A 19,338-nucleotide genomic window follows, 5' to 3' on the forward strand; every position below is an offset into this window, starting at 1 on the left:
GATTGGTCTAAACCTTAAATTATTTCTTACGTTTTAGTGGTTTTTTGAAGTCGGTTTTTAATTTTTTTAAAATTATTATTTTATTTTGTTATTTTTAGTTTATTTGCAATAATTATCAATCAAAAGTAAGATGCAAATGATACCAATATGTCCTACTCGTTAATACGAATCATTCGAGCCCAAACACGAGGTAGTTGCTATATACCGTTGAGGAGTTCCCTTGACTGCCTTCCGTTTCCATCATCAGATCAGCTCAAGGTCACCATCATATCTTTTTGTTATAATAACAATATTTACGTTATAAATTTCATAAGAATCGGTTGATAAGTGCCCAAAATGGAAATTTATACCCCTGTTTTTACCCCTTTACCCACCCTTGGGGGTGGAATAAAATTCTGAAAAAAAAATGGGACCACCCCTGAGCTCAACCCAATACATCAAAAAAAGAATTTTCAAAATCGGTCCATAAATGGCTGAGTAATCGATGAACATACATAAAAAAAAAAAAAAAACATACATACAGACGAATTGAGAACCTCCTCCTTTTTCGAAGTCGGTTAAAAAGCGTATAGTAAAGAAAAGGAGTGACTCAACAACTTTAGAAATATCGCGAAAATATTTTTGTCTTCTTCATAGAAACTATGTATCTCACGTGACGTTTTACTATCAAGTAGATCTTTTTTCATGAACTTCCAAAAATCCTAGAAGAATCCCAGAAGTTGTACAGAATATCGATTTGAGTTACACCGTTCCAGTTTACTTAACCACTTTTGCAACATCATGTACATGATCTTAATTGAAGATTGTTGGCCATCATCACAATAATTAGCCTCACCGCGTTAATCAAATCGTTAATTAAAACTGTAGAGTTTCAACACTAGATACATCTTTGAAATACTACTGAGTTTTAAAACGTCCTTACAATATGGAATAACAGTAGAACAACCTCTAGCTCTAACTACTTTCACACACAAGCGACTACGCTGACCACATTCATCAATATGAGTCGCTACTCTAAATGTCGTCAAACAGACGCGTGCACAAGTAGTTATAATTTCAGTAATATATAGTATCTAACATCGATAAACTCCTTTATTAATATTGCTATCTTGGAAGAATAAAAATCAATTCATTCAAAATATACAAAATAATGTCGTTACATTAAAATAAAAATACATCAAAATTATACTCTTGTCTATACAATTATGAACTTACTAATTAAAATCGACAGCATTTTGGCGGCTATCTCACTGTTGTTATCCAAATCTTAAACAATAGTACTTTACATTCATTAGGAAGTATCTCACTATACATCAACCTATAGTAAAAGTTTACCTTTAAAAACAAAGGTAATTGTGTCTCTTACTGGTCTTGTACCAAATTATTTACTAAAATATGGAATTCACCAAATAATTCATCTATTATCTTACAATTAATTCAATGACTATAATAGCGAATCCTGCGCGGCATTCATATTTAATACCGAGGCACATACCTATAGCACCTTTAGCCTATGAAATCAATATATCAGGACACTATGAACAAACATCGCAACGTTCTGGTCAAATTGACTATAAATGCCATAAAGTTACATCGTTGGCACATCTCCGTTTCTGTATTTACTATAACTTAATACAAAATTACAGGGTTTATGTAGTAAAAAACCCACTATAGTCTATGGAAATACTTGGATCAAAATTAAATTACTTCCAAATATCAAGATAAGCGAGTGTAGGTTGGCAATCTTAAAAAATAAATGTTAGCAAGTTGCGGCGTTTAACTCATAGCTGCTTGTGACGTCACACAGGGGCCATGAGTCAAGCGCTAGACCAAATAGTTTCTGGCGACATGTCGCATAATACTTGTAGAAGAAGATGTTTCGTAGAAAATAGATTCATCATAAAAAGTAGTAAAGGCGTAGGAATGGGTGGCGGCCGGCGGCGGCGCGGCTCCAGCTGTACAATAAGTGCTATAAGTAAGTTTCAGTCCACTGCTAGTCTCCTCTACGCGATCTTCTCGCCTCCGCTGTATTGTTCCGGTATAACCACACCTGGAATAGGCAAGGGAGTTCGTTAAGTATTATAATATTATATTCCAAATAATATTTTAGCGGGTGGTCTGTAAGAAGGCATCCTATTCCGCACTATGTTCACATCAATATTTAAATGTGTCTAACGCTGCTAATGCGAATGAGGAATGACGAGGAGAGGTCTATGTCCAGCAGTAGATGATAACAGGCTGATGATGTGCAGTACGTATGTATCTATCAATACATATTAGGTGTATCTCTACAATGTATAACCCGTGTATAACAGTGTAAGCGTGTGTGTATCTTTGTATGTTACTCAACTCAACCTATATTTAAATAGTAATTAAACAACTCTTGACTAAAGCAGTCCTTTTATATGTATACTAGTCCAACCATATATAATAGAATACATACTCTATTATTTTGCACGATTAAAGAAAACATTGCAAAATGACAAATTATAAATAAAATAGCAAAAAGGCGGTCTTATTGCTTACAAGCAGTCTCTATTAGACAACCTATGGATGGAAGAGACAATATTCCAGCTGAAAAGTTACCTGGAACAGTATGACGAGGTCGAGCGTGACCTGCAGGCTGCCGCAGATCCAGAACTGCGGCGGCGCCTCGCGCAGCACGAAGTACGCCGTCTTGAACACGTCGCCGCACGTCCACATCACCACCATGCTCAGGCTGCAACAGAAGATGAAAGTCATGAACATAGGTTTAAGCCCCAGTTTCCCCATACTCTGTTAGATCATAACAAGGGATTAGTTGTTGACTTTTGACATATCTGTCAAGAATTTAATATGGAGATGACGAATAATTGGTGACATTACAATGTAACAGGGGTGTTAATGAACTAAGAGACTATAGTGAAACAAAGCGTTAAGATAGTTTATTGACCATAAGATTACGATTCACTTAAAATGGGAACTTCAATTTCTAATTATACATTTTTACTTCATTATATTAGGTAGGTATAATGGATTCCATGCAAGCAACGTGCATGCGATTTCATTATGCTGGTCGCTGGTAGAAAGTGGGTGAGGAAGGAAGTTGAGATCAGGATTTTGTAACCCTCTTTGGGGAGGTGTATGGTGAGCGGTGGGCAGTTATTCTCTGAAGATGACAACAGCTTTGCAGGCAAAGGATGCAGCTAGTGGGCCAATCTTCACTGAAAGAGATTGAAAGAGAAGTGAACTCCGCGCGCTGCAGTTTGTTTAACTGTTTTTACATCTTCACACATTGCACTTACCACAAAAGTGTATACCTAATGTCTTGTAATGAAAACTGTAACATTTAAGATTCGCCCAAACAAGCAAACCACAATGGTAGCATTCGGAGGATAAGCTCCAAACCCCAATCATTTGTCAGTAAGGACAATACTAAGTTGCTATTCATATTTTAATCTCTCGTACACATTACAAAGCCATGTTGTTGGCATTGTTGGTGAATATTGTTCAGGTATGTTGTACAACCTACATATTTGGTGCACATTAAATTAGCATTTCTCAATATAGCCATCTACCACGGTCGTGCGTCGCGGCACCAGATGAATATTATTATGCTAAACTATGCGGTGGCCACACCACGTGTAAGTCGTGTAACCAGTGGACATAAGCACGTGTGTGTAAATGCCCTATATGTAAACATGATATTTGTAGATAGTTAGGTCTGTAGAGGTAGGTACATATTATACTATAGGTATGAATTCATTAATAATATTAAAGTTAGAATCTAGACACAGGATTAGTGCTTCAACAGTAGGTATAATGAAGAATGTAGAGTATTTGAAAACGTTAGTAATCTTATAACTTATAATTAATTAGTTAAAATCAAAACTTGCTGACATTGAAATAAAAATACGTTGATAGGAACTGTAAAATATATTATCTTAATTACCTAACAAGTTTTATGAGGTCAGCCACCAAACGCCTAAATATGGTCTTCTAAAATCTTTGAGACAGGTCAATAAGTTACATGTTGTTATCAGAATGGACTAATGATAATGTTTTATGGCGTGCAATTAGTAGAAGTTAGATTGATGAATATAATTTTATAATAAAATTTTATTTATAGAAATGCATGTAACTTCAAACATGCATTTATAATTTAAACTAAAAAGACAACAATGAACCATTAGCATCAACCTATATATCACCAAATCACCTGAAAGTAATATAGGCTGAAGATATCACACCAATAAAGATACTTTGAGTTCATACCTCATTCCTTCAGTGCTCTTGTTCCGTAAGTTCTTGGCTATCTGCGGCGCGCCGAGCATGGCCTCTGTGAACACAGCGAGGAAGCCAATGAGCTCCACAAAGGGAGAGAACTCAATCAGTAGATATGTGATGGCCGCCCCGACCACTGAGAACACTAGCATACAGTCCAGGTAGCTCTGAAAGTCGGTCCAAGCCCAGAAATACTTCCTGTCCATATCTGAAAATTTGAAACGGAAAAAATATATTAATTTCAGATGTGACTTCACATTAGTACATTAGTTATACATGCAAGTTAAAGTCTTATTTATTGGGGAATCTATACCATTTTCCAGAACCAATGATATGGGTGACACTTTAAAATTTTCCATTTAACGCATGAATACTATTGCAAAATCTGTCATTTTATTGACAACGGCCACAGATAATATATATTTCTTGAGTACACACTTTGGTAAAATGGAACGTACTAGAGACGGGACACATCAAAGTCGACGTTCTGAAATCGATAAGATATTACAATTTTTTACATTGTATTAAGTAGGTATATAGTATTTCTTACTTACTTTCTCATCAACAGCTTTAAAACAAACTATGATGTTTTTAATCAGAGTGCATATCTCTCTCATGCTGCCTCTCAGAGTAATAATAATTTTAATATGTATATTTGTAATAATCTACCTTCATGTAGACATGTAGTTCATCGATATCCTTCGTATAATTTGAGTAAAGTTTAATTTATGGTTTTATTATATTGTTGTTGGAAAATTTCGGTCTGTTTTTTGTCATTTTGTTTGTTATTTTGGTCAAAATGCCGAGAAAGGCTGTTTTAAACTCGGATTGTCGTGAGTTTGTAATTTATTTGAGTTTGGTTGATAGAACAAAAAGAATTATATTACAGGACTGTGACTATTTGGCTCGGATAGATTGATGATGAGGTACAAGTCGATAGAATTTTACTCTCGGACATCTCTAAAACTGCCAAACTCAAAACGTCATGAAAACGTCCCCCATATCATTGGTTCTGGAAAATGGTATAAGTGCATGGTAATATTTATAAAACAAGAATTCTTTTAAGTAATAGGTATTTATGGTACTTAGTTTAGTTTATTAGATTGTTTTGTTTCTTTCTTTATATTAGGTGATCATATTTATATTTTTACTCTTTCTACATACCTATAAAAAGCAAAACATTCCAATAAGCCCCAAATTCAATCAATGTTTGTTTGTGTGATAAATTTATACCTCCTAAATAAGCATAATGCAGATTTCAAAGGTTCATCATACTACATTTCAGAGACAATACTAGGATATTATTTATAGATAAATGTGACCGGTCAATGCCCTGTGTGTGCTCGTCACAGATAAATTGCAGATAAAGCATGTGTTCAATTATTATTAAACTCTAGATAAATATAATTATGTAATAAGATGAAGAAACCAGGCAACTTAACATGAAAATTACAACTATAGAGATTATTACACACTAATATATATTTTAAATGTTTGTAAAATAGTGTGGAAGAGTGAAAGCTAGCCCCTACAACACAGGGAATCCTAGTGTAGGGACTAGAGATAAGATGCATTTGTGTGAACTTTTACTTAGCACCAAATAAACGATTGTAAATAAACGATTTGTATTAGGTATTAGTTTTGTGTGTTATGTGGCCAGTTTCCGAAAGCTATTCAAATCTTTATTAAAAAAACTTTTGGACACTGAGGATTAGTTTGGTTAGTACTCATAATTATTTAAAAATGGGATCATTTTTGGTTCTGAATGTAGAATTTTGAGGAAAAAATATATAAAGTATATTTTAGACACAGTAAATTAAAGGTACCATGGAACCATGCATTTCCCAATACATAAAAAACAACACAAATGTAAGCATTTGCAACTTATACCGAAAGTTAGAAATCATATAACACTTGAAGTAAAAATACAACATAATAAATGAAACATAACAATAAATTCAACAATGATGGCATTTCCCGAATTGCAAATAAATGAAAGTAATATCCAGCAGTACACAGCATCACACCCACGTGAGGTCCCGGAGAACTCACCGTAGAAGCGGCGAGGCTTCTCTGGCGTGATTCCCCCGCTCCTCTGGTTCTGGTCCAACCAATGAGCCGTTTCGTCCGGCTGAGCTGACCCATTCACACAACATAACAGTATATATAACATGAATATTGCACCTATTGCACCATCAATAACACCAACCACCAAATAAAACATAAATTAATACACAACTAAAATTATAAAACTTAAATAAAAAAACGAGTATAACCTGCTCAAAGCAATTTGTAATGGATTTGATAAAACATATGACATAAATAAAATATAAAGAAGGAACTTAAATAAAAATAGAAGCTATCTAAGAAGTAATTGGTTTTAATGATGATTTATCAGTACACAAAGGAAATAGGTAGATTTGGAAAAAAGTGTGCAGTTTAAATACATTATTCATTCATAGCTATTCAGTAATTACTGGAAAATATTGCCAGTTTGGCAGCTATAAAACTACACACTCTTTTCTCAGTGTGGGTTTAATTAGTCTTAGATATTAAAGGGTTTGTGAGTAGCTGAAGAATAGAGTTCAGTTATTCTATATGGAGATAGAACTATGCAATGCAAAGGCTAAAAATAAATGTTAGTTATCATCTTATAAGATTTTTGGTACCAACAAATTAGCAAGTCATAAGTTTAATACTAACCAGTGAATATTCTTTCTCTTGCTCTGATGATTTGGTTCTTTTTTCGAACTGTTACACAAAGGTGAATCATTACAAACATTGTAGCATTCATTACTATACTTTGTATTAACAATGGGATTTCATATCTTTTGCCAAACCTGAAAATAACATTGAAAAAGGTTTTAAAATCCTGCACCATTGGTATTTGCACAAATGGTATCATGAACAATGAAATAAAGTAAACATATTGCGTACCAGAATAAAATACGAAGGGTATTAGCTACTAGGAGAGCTAGGCAAACATAAAGTGAGAATCCTTCAGCATCTTGCGTCTTTTTGATCTGCTTGTATTGTGGTACGTAGGGGGCTACTCCACCTATTATCATAGCACCAGCTGCACCCCAACCGACTAAGTGCCCCACGGTCAGACCCAACTCATCGGAAATTATCCAATCCATATTCAAGGATTAATTTTTCTCACTTTATATTATGTTAAATTATAAGCTCCGTTTTAACCAAATAGAAGGTTGGCACCACTCTCATATTTGGTTTCTTATACTCATGCTCCTAATCCTTCTGTACAACTTAAATGCGATCATTATTTCAAAACTTCACAAAATATAAATCGATTTACAAAAATCTGGCCCAGCCGAAATCACTATCAAACAGAATCTAAAGATTTTTATCCAATGAACACATTCACTTCCACCACTAACCAATAGAAACTGTTTATTTCTCATTTGCAGCTATATTCCCGATGGATCGGCCAATTGACAGAAATCACAGAATAAAATTCAGTGTCACATCAAGTTTGTTTTCGATGAACTAAAGAAACGCCTTCCTTGGAATTTAAGTATGTATATTTTGCTCGTCTATGTGACTTGGCCATTGAAATGGTGAATCAAGGTTTTGAAAGGAGAAAATTAGTACACAGAAATAGTACAGACATCATTGATATCATGGCATGAGGCCTTCATCATCATCATTAAGCTGCGTACACACCGGCCCAACGAAGGCCAACGAACGGGTTTCGTTGGCCTTCGTTGCTGCAATCTGGATGGATTAGCGAATGCCAACGATCACTCGTTGGCGTGTGCCGGCGATCCGAAGCGTGGCGGCAACATCAAAGAAATCGAGCTATTTGAGCGAACCCCGATTGGACGGTCGCCGAAGGCCAACGAACGAACGCTCAGTTGAAGCAAGAGAGCGTAGCGTGTAGACGTCCAATTTGATAATTACTTGGATATTTCCCGCTATTTAGATCATGCAGAAAAACAAAGAATGTCGTCGTCCATGATTAAATTGCGAATGAAAGAGAAAAGATCCGGAATCAAGTGCCAACGAACGTTCGTTCGAGCACTAATTGTATTTGGACGTATTAACGAACACCAACGAGCATGCGGAGGCCAACGCTAGCGAACGATAAATATCCTTCGTTGGCCCAGTGTGTACGCAGCTTTAGAATAACGACTTTGCGCTTAGCCTGACCACAGAATAATAACTAGTGGCCTGACCAAATTTTATTCTGTACGAGATACAGCTGATTATGACATTATCAATCAAAATAATACTTAAAATTTAGTTCTAACCTAAAAAATATTAAATAACAGATAGAAAATAATCGACTACTGTAAATAATATTATAAAAAGCAAAAGTATGACTCTGATATCAAAGTTTCGGCCTATGACTCGATTGAGTAAGAATATTGATCTTATCCCAATTGTGTTACAAACTTCCAAGAAATTCAGTACCAGTCGGCTCTGTTTATCAGAAAAAGATGAAAAAAGTTTAACGAGAGGTCAGGAAAGAGTTGAAGTCTCCACAGACGTGCGACCTCTCGGTGAAAAGATCAGGGAAACTACAAAAACTGTGTCATACACTGGTGTTATTTTGGCCGGAATCGGCGTAACTGGCATTATATTTTTTTACGTTTTCCGAGAACTGTTCTCCAGCAATAGCCCAAATAGTATTTACTCTGCAGCTCTTGAGAAATGCAAAAATGTAAGTTACTTGGTACTGTGACACTAAATTTACAGCATATCAAGCATGTGGACATTGCTACAGTATCAAATTTATTGTAATTCTAGGATCCTAGAGTGGAGGATGCTCTAGGGGCTCCAATCAAGGGTTTCGGCGAGGAGACGTCGCGGCGCCGGCGCACGCACGTCAGCCACGCCGTGTACGAGAAGGATGGAGCCACGCACATGCGGATGAGGTTCTACATCAAGGGCATTCGCAACAAAGCCGTTGTTGAACTTGACATGAAGCAGGTCTGGTTTATGCTACAAAACAAATTTATTGAAAATAACATTATAAAGGCTGATAACCATCATTGAATAATATTTTCATTATTTTACAGAATGACTATGGCAACTACCTGTGCAGATATTTGCTGGTCCAACTTGATGACTTCAGTGGGAAAACATTCATAATTGAGGACAACAGGGCTGAACTGGACAAGAAAATGGATGTGCAGATGCCTATTTTATCTTTAACACAGTGATGGCCTCCTCGTCGTATCCGACGACACAGTAAATTGAATGTGGTTATAAGGACAACCTGTAGATTTAAATATTGTAAATGTTTTAGGATTATAGGAACTGATTAGTCATTATTAAATAAATACATTGTTATAAAATGCAGTTTTTATATTTATTTCATTGTTACTTATGTTATTGCTTAAAAATACAGGACATTATTTTCTTAAATATGCATACATTAAAGTTATAAGTGGACAGTCTTATAAAAACTAAAGCTCTGGCAATTTGTAATGACATAATTAATAATACTGGATTGTACTAAACTAAGCCTACTTTTTACTCTCATTTCTTCCATGGCATGACCTCCCAGGCCATAAGAAGTCTGTTATTGAAAACAAACCTCTTGATTCTATTAATAATCCAGTAGAACAGCACAACAAGGGACAGGTACTGTGGCCATGCCCACTTCAGTTCTTGCAGTACACTGGGAATGTACAGGATTTCCATTTCTGGCACCCGGATGTGCACTTCTACGTCAATGGCACCGGTGTGCCCATTTGTTGCCCTTGAATTGAAGGTCTTCACTTGAGTTGTAACTGTAACGAAAGTTATAACAATAAGTTAACGGTACCAAAGGCAGATGGATAAAAAATTAAGTTGCCTTTTAATATATTTATATTTTGGCAATTTTAATGTGAATGGTGCAAAATAATGCAAGTTAAAAATAGTCTCTACCTGTTCTCTCAAAATAGTTTTTCATTATGTTATCTATAACATTATCCGTAACACCTTTGTTAAAGTTCAGTAGGGATTGGTTGTATTTCGTATCTATATTGTACTTGATGCAGGGTAAATGCTCAACTTGCTGCAACAGAAGATCTCCGTAGTACTTCAGCCCTGATGGAGGCACTGCAAAGTCTTTGGTCACTACTGCAAGGCTTTGCATGTGCAGTGGACATGTAGCCTGCGAAAAAAAAAATATTTATGACATTCAATTCAAAGCAATATGCTGTATACCTATTTGTTGTTTTATTTTAAAAACTTTCTCTATGTTGTTATAAAATTTGTTGAACCCTAGGTATCTTCTCATTAGAGTACTTATGTTCCTTGCTAGGTATTGTCTCCTTCATAAATATAAAATGACAAATATTGCACCAACAAAGTCATAGGTACCTACACAAAGGTGGTAAATTTTAAAAAATCTTACTTTTAACTGAAAATCTATTCCCAAAATGAGTACAACTGAAGTCACTGTACGGTCTAGTGGAGGGTTAATAATAAATTTGAAGTCCATCATGCATGTTTTACTGTTGTCCTTGCAGTATGTTTCTTTAACCTGAAAAATAGAAAACCTTTTTGATTATTTTGAGTGACTGTTTTGTAATCCTCATAACATAGTTTTTCAGAGCTTAACTATTTTAATGTAAAATGTACTTATTAAGAATACTATTTAAATTTTCCTTTTTACCTCAAATTCCCTGCAATATTCATCACCGTGGTTTTCTAGAGACTCTTCATTAGAACAAAGAATGGGTTGGCTGGGATCATCTGTCTCTAATAAAAGCAGGTAATCATAAGTAAAGTGAGCTGCAGGTCTCTCAAAATAACTTTCACTCTTCAGCCAAAACCCTGAAAATTATGAGTTTGTAAGTATAATTAACAGTAGTAAAAAAAAATAGAGCAAGCACACATTATACAATGAGTTACAGTTCAGTTTTTATTTGCAATCAACAAGCAATAATGGCCAATAATCTACTACAAAATTTTCTTTTAGGTTAAGTTGGTATCGACTATTATTTAATTTGTAAAACGTATAGCTTAATACGTATTCATTATTATCTTACCCCTTCCTCGATAAGCTATAATAAATGGTAATATTATATTTATAATAGTTGTAAATAACGTAAATATCATTGCCTTTGATAGGAAATAACTTTTGTACGTGACTTCCAAGTTACAACTGAATAATTTGTAGAGAGCCATTTCAGTGGTTTAAACGAATGTTTTGACATGAATTAGGTGTACGATTTGATTATGTTTAGCATTACTACGTATTTTTTAACTTCTAAGATACTTTATTTTGTATTGACTATTGATTTTAATGATAAACAAAAGTTTCGTTTTGTTGCTAGGCAACCAAAAAACATAAACCAACCAAACCTAAAAAAATCTAAAATCAGTGTTGCTCGATTAAAAAACGTTTTTTTTTTAACGCGTTCAAAAATAACATTTACTTATGTTACTACACACAGTAGCCAGCTAATGCGGATAGTATTTCACTATTGTTTTGTTTAATTAACAATAGATTTAAAAGAGCTAGAACAAAGCAGCACCTGGAAAAAGAACCTAATAGAAGTAATGTTACAATGAAAAGTGAGTAAAAAATTTATCTATAGGTACTTACGTACATTCGCATCATCATCATCAGCCTGTAGTCGTCGATTGACCGACATAAGCTCATTTCATGGAGCGCTAAAATACCTATTACATATCTCATCAGCCTTTGCGGCTCCCTGTTGTCTAAAGTTCATTGGTCCAGCGGATCGGAGGGCATTTCATCATTTTAGGCGGTTTGTACATACCTACATAACATTTTTATTTTCATAACACCGCTAGTACCAACTTTTTTCTATGAAATAAATTTAGTAGTAAAACACACACACTCACGCCTTGTACTAATGTACTCCCTTGCGGGGTAGGCAGAGGTGCATTGCTGCACCCACTTATCGCCAGAGTGTTATGTTAGTCCCAATTTAATAGGAGGCGGGCCTGTTGCCATTTTACGGGCACATCCAAGACCCGAGAACAAATAGTAGTAGTCTAGTAATTTTTAAAGATATTATTTTAAAAATTATTATAGAAATTTTTAACACCGTTCGCTTGCAATATTGAGATTCTTGCATATAATGCAAATAAAATCTGCGGCTGAGCTTCTTCCCATGTGGCGGGGTACGGTGCAGGGCGTAAGCCGCCTGCCTTCACTCAAAGAAATCGTTTACCCCAACGGCTTCCTACTTCAAATTGCAGTTTTTAATAACAAGAGGACGACCGGATGGCGCAGCGGTTAGCAACGCTGACTCTTGTGCCGAAGGTCCTGGGTTCGATTCCCGGCCGGGGCAGATATTTGTTTAAACACAAATATTTGTTCTCGGATCTTGGATGTGCCCGTAAAATGGCAATAGGCCCGCCCCCTATTACATTGGGACAAACATAAACACTGGCGAAAAGTGGGTGCAGCAATGCACCTCTGCCTACCCCGCAAGGGAGTACCTACATTAGTACAAGGTGTGAGTTTTTATATTTATATTGAGAGCGGTGGTAGCTCAGTCGGGTAAGCGCCCGCTTCTCACGCCAGAGATGCGGGTTCGAATCCCGGCGCTGACATGTACCAATGAGTTCTTTTCTGAATTTAAGTACAATGTATACCATTGCACTTACGGTGAAGGAAAACATCGTAATGAAATCGACATAAGCTCATTTCATGGAGCGCTAAAATACCTATTACATATCTCATCAGCCTTTGCGGCTCCCTGTTGTCTAAAGTTCATTGGTCCAGCGGATCGGAGGGCATTTCATCATTTTAGGCGGTTTGTACATACCTACATAACATTTTTATTTTCATAACACCGCTAGTACCAACTTTTTTCTATGAAATAAATTTAGTAGTAAAACACACACACTCACGCCTTGTACTAATGTACTCCCTTGCGGGGTAGGCAGAGGTGCATTGCTGCACCCACTTATCGCCAGAGTGTTATGTTAGTCCCAATTTAATAGGAGGCGGGCCTGTTGCCATTTTACGGGCACATCCAAGACCCGAGAACAAATAGTAGTAGTCTAGTAATTTTTAAAGATATTATTTTAAAAATTATTATAGAAATCCTTAACACCGTTCGCTTGCAATATTGAGATTCTTGCATATAATGCAAATAAAATCTGCGGCTGAGCTTCTTCCCATGTGGCGGGGTACGGTGCAGGGCGTAAGCCGCCTGCCTTCACTCAAAGAAATCGTTTACCCCAACGGCTTCCTACTTCAAATTGCAGTTTTTAATAACAAGAGGACGACCGGATGGCGCAGCGGTTAGCAACGCTGACTCTTGTGCCGAAGGTCCTGGGTTCGATTCCCGGCCGGGGCAGATATTTGTTTAAACACAAATATTTGTTCTCGGATCTTGGATGTGCCCGTAAAATGGCAATAGGCCCGCCCCCTATTACATTGGGACAAACATAAACACTGGCGAAAAGTGGGTGCAGCAATGCACCTCTGCCTACCCCGCAAGGGAGTACCTACATTAGTACAAGGTGTGAGTTTTTATATTTATATTGAGAGCGGTGGTAGCTCAGTCGGGTAAGCGCCCGCTTCTCACGCCAGAGATGCGGGTTCGAATCCCGGCGCTGACATGTACCAATGAGTTCTTTTCTGAATTTAAGTACAATGTATACCATTGCACTTACGGTGAAGGAAAACATCGTAATGAAATCTGCATATCTAGATTTAGCACATCTAGATATGTGAACCCATTAACCCGCAGTGGACCAGCGTGGTGGGAAATGGTCCAAGCTTAGGAAGGCAGTTTAGTCCTTGGGGATATGCACAAAGGTTCCATTCGAGAGAGCCAGGTGCAGGTACTTACACCCCCACAGAGAATATAATAGAATAGAATAGAATATATTTATCTTTATTTTATATATAATAACTAGAGGCCGACAATGCAAACTTCCCTTTTTAAGTACCCTACCCAACATACTCGTACTTAACAAATAACTGCCCGCGAGCTCCGCTTCGCCTTAAATGTTTTATTGCCATAAATGACTCTAGTATCTAATTGAGTAGGTACTTATGTATTTTCAACGTACGTTTCATAATGTTTTTACCTCGAATGTACTTACGCATCTGTGCGTGTTGTACTAGTTTTGGTTTCAATGAATGACCACATACAATAGACATCGTACGCTATGAGATTACGGGGACGCCTGCGTTGATATTTGATACATCAGCGGTGAATGATCCCGTTTTTGCCTTAGACCTCAGATCTGTATATAAAGCCCCAGATTCTAGTCGAAGTCAGCATTCGCTCTGGATTCAACCCGGAGCACAGTGTAGTCCGAGAAAAAGGCTTGGTTAAAATTTATTAACAGTTTTCAAAGAAACCGCCAAGATGGCCATGGTTCGTCGTTCCAGCATGGACAGGATGTCATCCAGCATGACATCAAGCATGACAGGAATGGGCCTTGGTGGGATCACGGGCCTTACATCGGGCATGAGTAACTTGATGAGAGATCAGCAAATGACCATTGGAGGAATGCCTTCGAATTATGTACCTGGATTGTCAGCAAACTATAACATTTCAAGCTTTTGCCAGCGACCAGGGCAAACTCGCCGTTGGCCAATGCAACGAGCTGGCCCGACCGCCCAGCACCGCCCGGGACGCTCCCACAGCACGGGCTCCCTGCATCGCATGAAGCACTCGATGAGGAACAGCCCAAACACGCAGTACAGCCATAATCTGATCTGCAAGCTCGCGGATCAGAATGAAAGACGCCGTCGTCAGGACACCTTGGAGATGATTCCGCAAAGTTATTACTCTCAGCAGCCGCTGAAAGTAGAGTTGACTGAATTCTATTCTCGAGACAACTCCAAGGACCATCACACCGAGCAGTATGACTTGGTCAATGACAACATCTTGCCCAACCCTGTACTTCGGCGTGGGCAGAACTTCTTCTTTGCTGTGCGCTTCGATAGGACCTACGACAAGCAACAGGACATGATCCGAGTCGTGTTCTGCTTCGGTCCTAAGCCGAGCGTCACAAAGGGGACTCGCGTTGTACTTCCTGTGAATTGGAGTTCGCAACAGGGTGTGTTCCAGCACTCCCGTGATATGATGGGCATGGGTATGTCCCGCATGCAAGATACGAGCACTGGTATGGGTACCATGGGCAGCATGGGGACTATGGGAACCATGGGCACCATGGGAACTATGGGTACCATGGGAACGATGGGCACCATTGGAACCATTGGAGCTGTTGGACCAATGAGCGGCATGAGGGAAACTACCAACTACGGCGTGCGACGTAGCTCTTTCAGTAATGAGCCGCTGCCGTTGCAGCATAGCCCACTCAGCCCTCATGGGCCTATTGACCGCATGGACCGCTACGGGAGCACAACTCAGCATTCATCATTTGGTCGCGGTTATGGCTCACGCCATGGATCTCGCCACGGATCAATGCAGAATTTGGCTTCAATGGCTCATGACATGGACAGATGGGATCTAAGCATTCAGCGCCAAGATGGAAACACAATTACGTTCCAAGTGCACATTCCTGCCACGGCCCCAGTTGGAGTATGGAACTGCTGGGTTCAGACTAACCGCTTCGGTCAGCGTGACAACCGCCACGACTACAAATGCGACGAAGATGTGTACATTCTTTTTAACCCCTGGTGCAGGGAGGACCCCGTTTACATGGACAACGAGTCATCAAGGAAGGAATACGTCCTCAATGAGCAAGGAAAGATTTGGTGCGGCACCTGGAGGCAACCCAAGGGCCGCAAGTGGATTTACGGCCAATTCGATGATGTGGTACTGCCGGCTATCATGTACTTGTTAGAGCGAAGTGGACTTGAACATGCTGAGCGAGGCAACCCGATTCGTGTGTGCAGAGCGATATCAGCTATGGTATGTTATACCTTACCTACCTAGCGATTTCTACCTTCTATACCTACGTCTTAATTACTAACTCCCAAGTGGTTTTTAAGTTACAATTTTTATTTGCTATTTACCTACTTACTACTTTCTCAGTAAGCCATTGCTTGTTTCAGATAAATGCTAACCATGACGACGATGGCCTCATGGTTGGAAGGTACGATGGCGAGTACAAGGACGGCGTTGCTCCACATGCTTGGACTGGATCGGTGGCTATTTTGGAACGCTACCTTATGGATGGTGGACGTCCGGTAGAATATGGCCAATGCTGGGTGTATTCTGGACTTGTGAATACCATTTGCCGAGCTCTTGGTACGACTTCTTATTCAACCTTACAAATTTTAATTCACATAAGTCTGCAGTTATCACTTTGCTTCTGAGACTAGTTATAGACTTATTTCGAGTGTTTAAATTGTATCTCTCTTTCAGGTATTCCTTCGAGATCCGTCACCAACTACGTGTCGGCTCACGACACAAACAGGACGTTCACGGTGGACAAGTACTTCGACCGTGACGGCAACGAGGTACCGAATGGCCCTGACGAGGACTGCTACGACTCTTGCTGGAATTTCCACGTTTGGAACGATGTCTGGATGCAGAGGCCTGATTTACCGCAAGGTCGGTTGAAATCACATGAGCATAGAACAATATTATTATTTTTTTGTTGATCCAGTTGTGATTCCTTATTATGTACCTATTATTCTTTTGCAGGCTACAGCGGCTGGCAGATTATCGACGCAACTCCTCAGGAGGAAGCAGAGTCAGTGTACCACTGCGGCCCGGCCAGTGTTGAAGCCGTGCGCCGAGGAGAGGTCGGCTTCCAGTACGACACTCCGTTCATGTACTGCCAGGTCAATGCCGAGCTTTGCCACTTCCAGGAGGAAGAAAACTCTGAATGGGGCTTCGTCAGGATGGCCTCAAACAACTACCAGTAAGTGAAAAGCCGGTGGTGTTATTGAGATCTACTTTCTAAGGTAATTCAACGTTTATAAAATTGACTCCTTTTTATTTTAGAGTGGGCCGTAAGATTCTCACGAAGAACCCCAACCGAGACGATGATGAAGGCGAATCTGATATGCTGGAAATTACTCACGAGTACAAGACGGCGGACAACAACTCGCCGGAGCGCCTCGCCATCATCTCCTCGTGCCGCGGCTACCAGCGCCTGCAGCAGTACTACGAGTACCCCGACCGCAACTTCGAGGATGTCTACTTCGACCTCATGGACATCGACATTGTGCCGTACGGCCAGCCCTTCGACTGTACGATGAACATTCAGAACAAATCCCATGAGGACCGTACGATCTGGTGTGTGCTGACGGCGTCGTCGTGCTACTACACGGGCGCCATCGCCTCGCGCCTGCGCCGCGCCCAGGGCGAGTTCGTGGTGCGCGCCGGCCAGCGCGAAGTGCTGAAGCTCCACGTGTCTCCGCAGGAGTACATGGACAAGCTGGTCGACCACTCCATGGTGAAGGTCCACGCGATGGCATACGTCAAGCAGACTCGCCAGGCTTGGTCTGATGAGGATGATTTCCCTCTGCACAAGCCTAGGATGCAAGTCCAGGTAAGCATTTCGTTCAAACTGCTTTTTATTGCTTCCGATTCTTAGTGTCATTTCTAACCATACCCATTTCTTTCAGGTTCGAGGTCAGCCGTGCATAGGACAGGAATGCGCCGTGACATTTAGCTTCCAGAACCCATTGAACGTCCACCTTACCGATTGCTACTTCACCTTCGAAGGGTCCGGACTGCAGAGGCCGAGACAGGTATGATCAAATTCGGTATCATCAGCTATTGTGCAATGGGCAGGTCAGTCTGTCTAATGATGGTGTACTTGAAATCGTTGTTTTGTTTTCAGATTCGCTTCCGTGACGTGAAGCCGGGTGAGTTCGTGAACTACCAGGAGAAGTTCGTGCCGCGGAGGTGCCACGGCGCCGGCGAGCGCCGCATCGTGGTGACGTTCTCGTCGCGCCAGCTGGACGAGATCTACGGCTGCACCACAGTGAACGTGCGCGGCTAGCTAGCACGCAGCCCGGCGCGCGCGCTCCGCCTCGCGCCGCCCGCGCCGCCCCTTGCGACGCCCGCGCCGCCCGCGCCGCCCGCGCTGCCGCTGCCCAGCCTTGGGCTCGAAACCTCTCTCCTCACATACGCGACCCCTCAACATATCATCATTCAGGAGGAGGAAGTTGTCATTATTCAAACGTAACTTCAGCTCTCCCTCTATGTTATTTCATTGTGGTGGTCGCTCTATACAAGATGCTATTTTTTAAAACGACCTCGGCGAACGTACGGACTCGCATTTTTTTACATCTCTGTTCATCAGTTTTTTTTCACATGCACAAATCAAATGAAAAAATAAAATAAAAATATTGTATTTTTGTTCACTTTGATACACTTGTGTGTTTGTTTTATATAATTTAAATGTTATGATATGAATGAAACCGCAATTTTAAGTGCCATAATAATATCGCTAGTAAATAAATGAAAACCTCTTCATCGGAGAGTTGTAGGAATAAGATTCCTTAGGTATTATTAAAATATTATATTTTAAGATTTATAAAAACATAAAACTGAAAAAATACTGTAATTTGCACGGTGTTTGTGTTTTTTTGGGATCTCAAAATAATAAAGCATTCACTGCAACTTATTTCGTTTCATTATATGAATCCGACTACCTAGATATAAGTACTATACTTTCTTAGATATAATGTGTAAGTGCATGGGTCATTCATTTCCCTTTAATTTCAGTTCTGCAAAATTCTAAACAAACGGTGTTTACAATGTGGCTCAGTTGTTAGGTACAAACTAAAATAGCTAGGAACGTGCTTTTGAGAAGGTCAAGTCTTAAGTACCTATTTGTATGTGAAGTAATTTACATCTATAGACTACAATTACAAAATAGAAGACTATCTACCTACAAATAGAAGACAATAAATGAATACCTAAGTACCTAGATCATAGAGAATACTTTAATTAAGTACTTATTATTTTATTAGGACTCAGATTTGAATCTAACTTCTAACTAATGTGCAACACATACACCCAGTGCGTAGCTATATAATTATATACATTTTCAGATTTCGTACTTTTCTTTTTTTTGCGAAAGGAATACTTAGTTATGAATTAATTAGCAAAAAGAGTAACTTAACATTGATATTCACTACTACCTCCTAATAAAAGATACAAGTACACATTTATATCATTACCCCCT

General features: G+C 39.1%; 4 protein-coding genes across 7 annotated transcripts; 2 read left to right on the forward strand and 2 right to left on the reverse strand.

Annotated features, from left to right (window-relative positions):
* Positions 1-564: 564 nt before the first annotated feature.
* On the reverse strand, positions 565-7,669 carry LOC105385878 (solute carrier family 66 member 2). 3 transcript variants are annotated; one of them, XM_011556324.3, is made up of 6 exons: positions 7,201-7,669; positions 6,967-7,103; positions 6,316-6,447; positions 4,255-4,471; positions 2,587-2,719; positions 565-2,050 (listed from the first exon to the last, which is right to left on the reverse strand). In XM_011556324.3, exons 1-6 carry the CDS (start codon positions 7,401-7,403, stop codon positions 1,994-1,996), a joined length of 879 nt encoding a protein of 292 aa, XP_011554626.1. In that variant the 5' UTR covers positions 7,404-7,669; the 3' UTR covers positions 565-1,993. The 3 variants fall into 3 exon arrangements, with proteins under 3 accessions (XP_011554626.1, XP_011554627.1, XP_011554628.1); XM_011556325.3 differs by having other exon boundaries at positions 6,316-6,399; positions 7,201-7,668; XM_011556326.3 differs by lacking the exon at positions 6,316-6,447 and having other exon boundaries at positions 7,201-7,666.
* Positions 7,670-8,494: 825 nt separating this feature from the next.
* LOC105385879 (mitochondrial import inner membrane translocase subunit Tim21) lies at positions 8,495-9,584 on the forward strand. The gene is made up of 4 exons (XM_048631563.1): positions 8,495-8,947; positions 9,034-9,216; positions 9,306-9,440; positions 9,473-9,584. The coding sequence occupies exons 1-4, from the start codon at positions 8,603-8,605 to the stop codon at positions 9,479-9,481; spliced, it is 672 nt and encodes a 223-aa protein (XP_048487520.1). The 5' UTR covers positions 8,495-8,602; the 3' UTR covers positions 9,482-9,584.
* Positions 9,585-9,586: 2 nt separating this feature from the next.
* Positions 9,587-11,550, reverse strand: LOC105385880 (transmembrane protein 231). Its single transcript, XM_011556328.3, has 5 exons — positions 11,271-11,550; positions 10,895-11,055; positions 10,634-10,762; positions 10,162-10,390; positions 9,587-10,022 (listed from the first exon to the last, which is right to left on the reverse strand). Exons 1-5 carry the CDS (start codon positions 11,407-11,409, stop codon positions 9,769-9,771), a joined length of 912 nt encoding a protein of 303 aa, XP_011554630.3. The 5' UTR covers positions 11,410-11,550; the 3' UTR covers positions 9,587-9,768.
* Positions 11,551-14,360: 2,810 nt separating this feature from the next.
* Positions 14,361-18,759, forward strand: LOC105385908 (hemocyte protein-glutamine gamma-glutamyltransferase). Of its 2 annotated transcripts, XM_038121183.2 has the most exons (8): positions 14,361-16,100; positions 16,244-16,439; positions 16,557-16,745; positions 16,839-17,058; positions 17,142-17,691; positions 17,768-17,893; positions 17,986-18,179; positions 18,219-18,759. In XM_038121183.2, the coding sequence occupies exons 1-7, from the start codon at positions 14,586-14,588 to the stop codon at positions 18,145-18,147; spliced, it is 2,958 nt and encodes a 985-aa protein (XP_037977111.2). In that variant the 5' UTR covers positions 14,361-14,585; the 3' UTR covers positions 18,148-18,179; positions 18,219-18,759. The 2 variants fall into 2 exon arrangements, with proteins under 2 accessions (XP_037977111.2, XP_037977110.2); XM_038121182.2 differs by having other exon boundaries at positions 14,362-16,100; positions 17,986-18,759.
* Positions 18,760-19,338: the final 579 nt, after the last annotated feature.

The sequence above is a fragment of the Plutella xylostella genome, chromosome 4 (genome assembly GCF_932276165.1).
Source record: "Plutella xylostella chromosome 4, ilPluXylo3.1, whole genome shotgun sequence".
Taxonomy (NCBI): domain Eukaryota; kingdom Metazoa; phylum Arthropoda; class Insecta; order Lepidoptera; family Plutellidae; genus Plutella; species Plutella xylostella.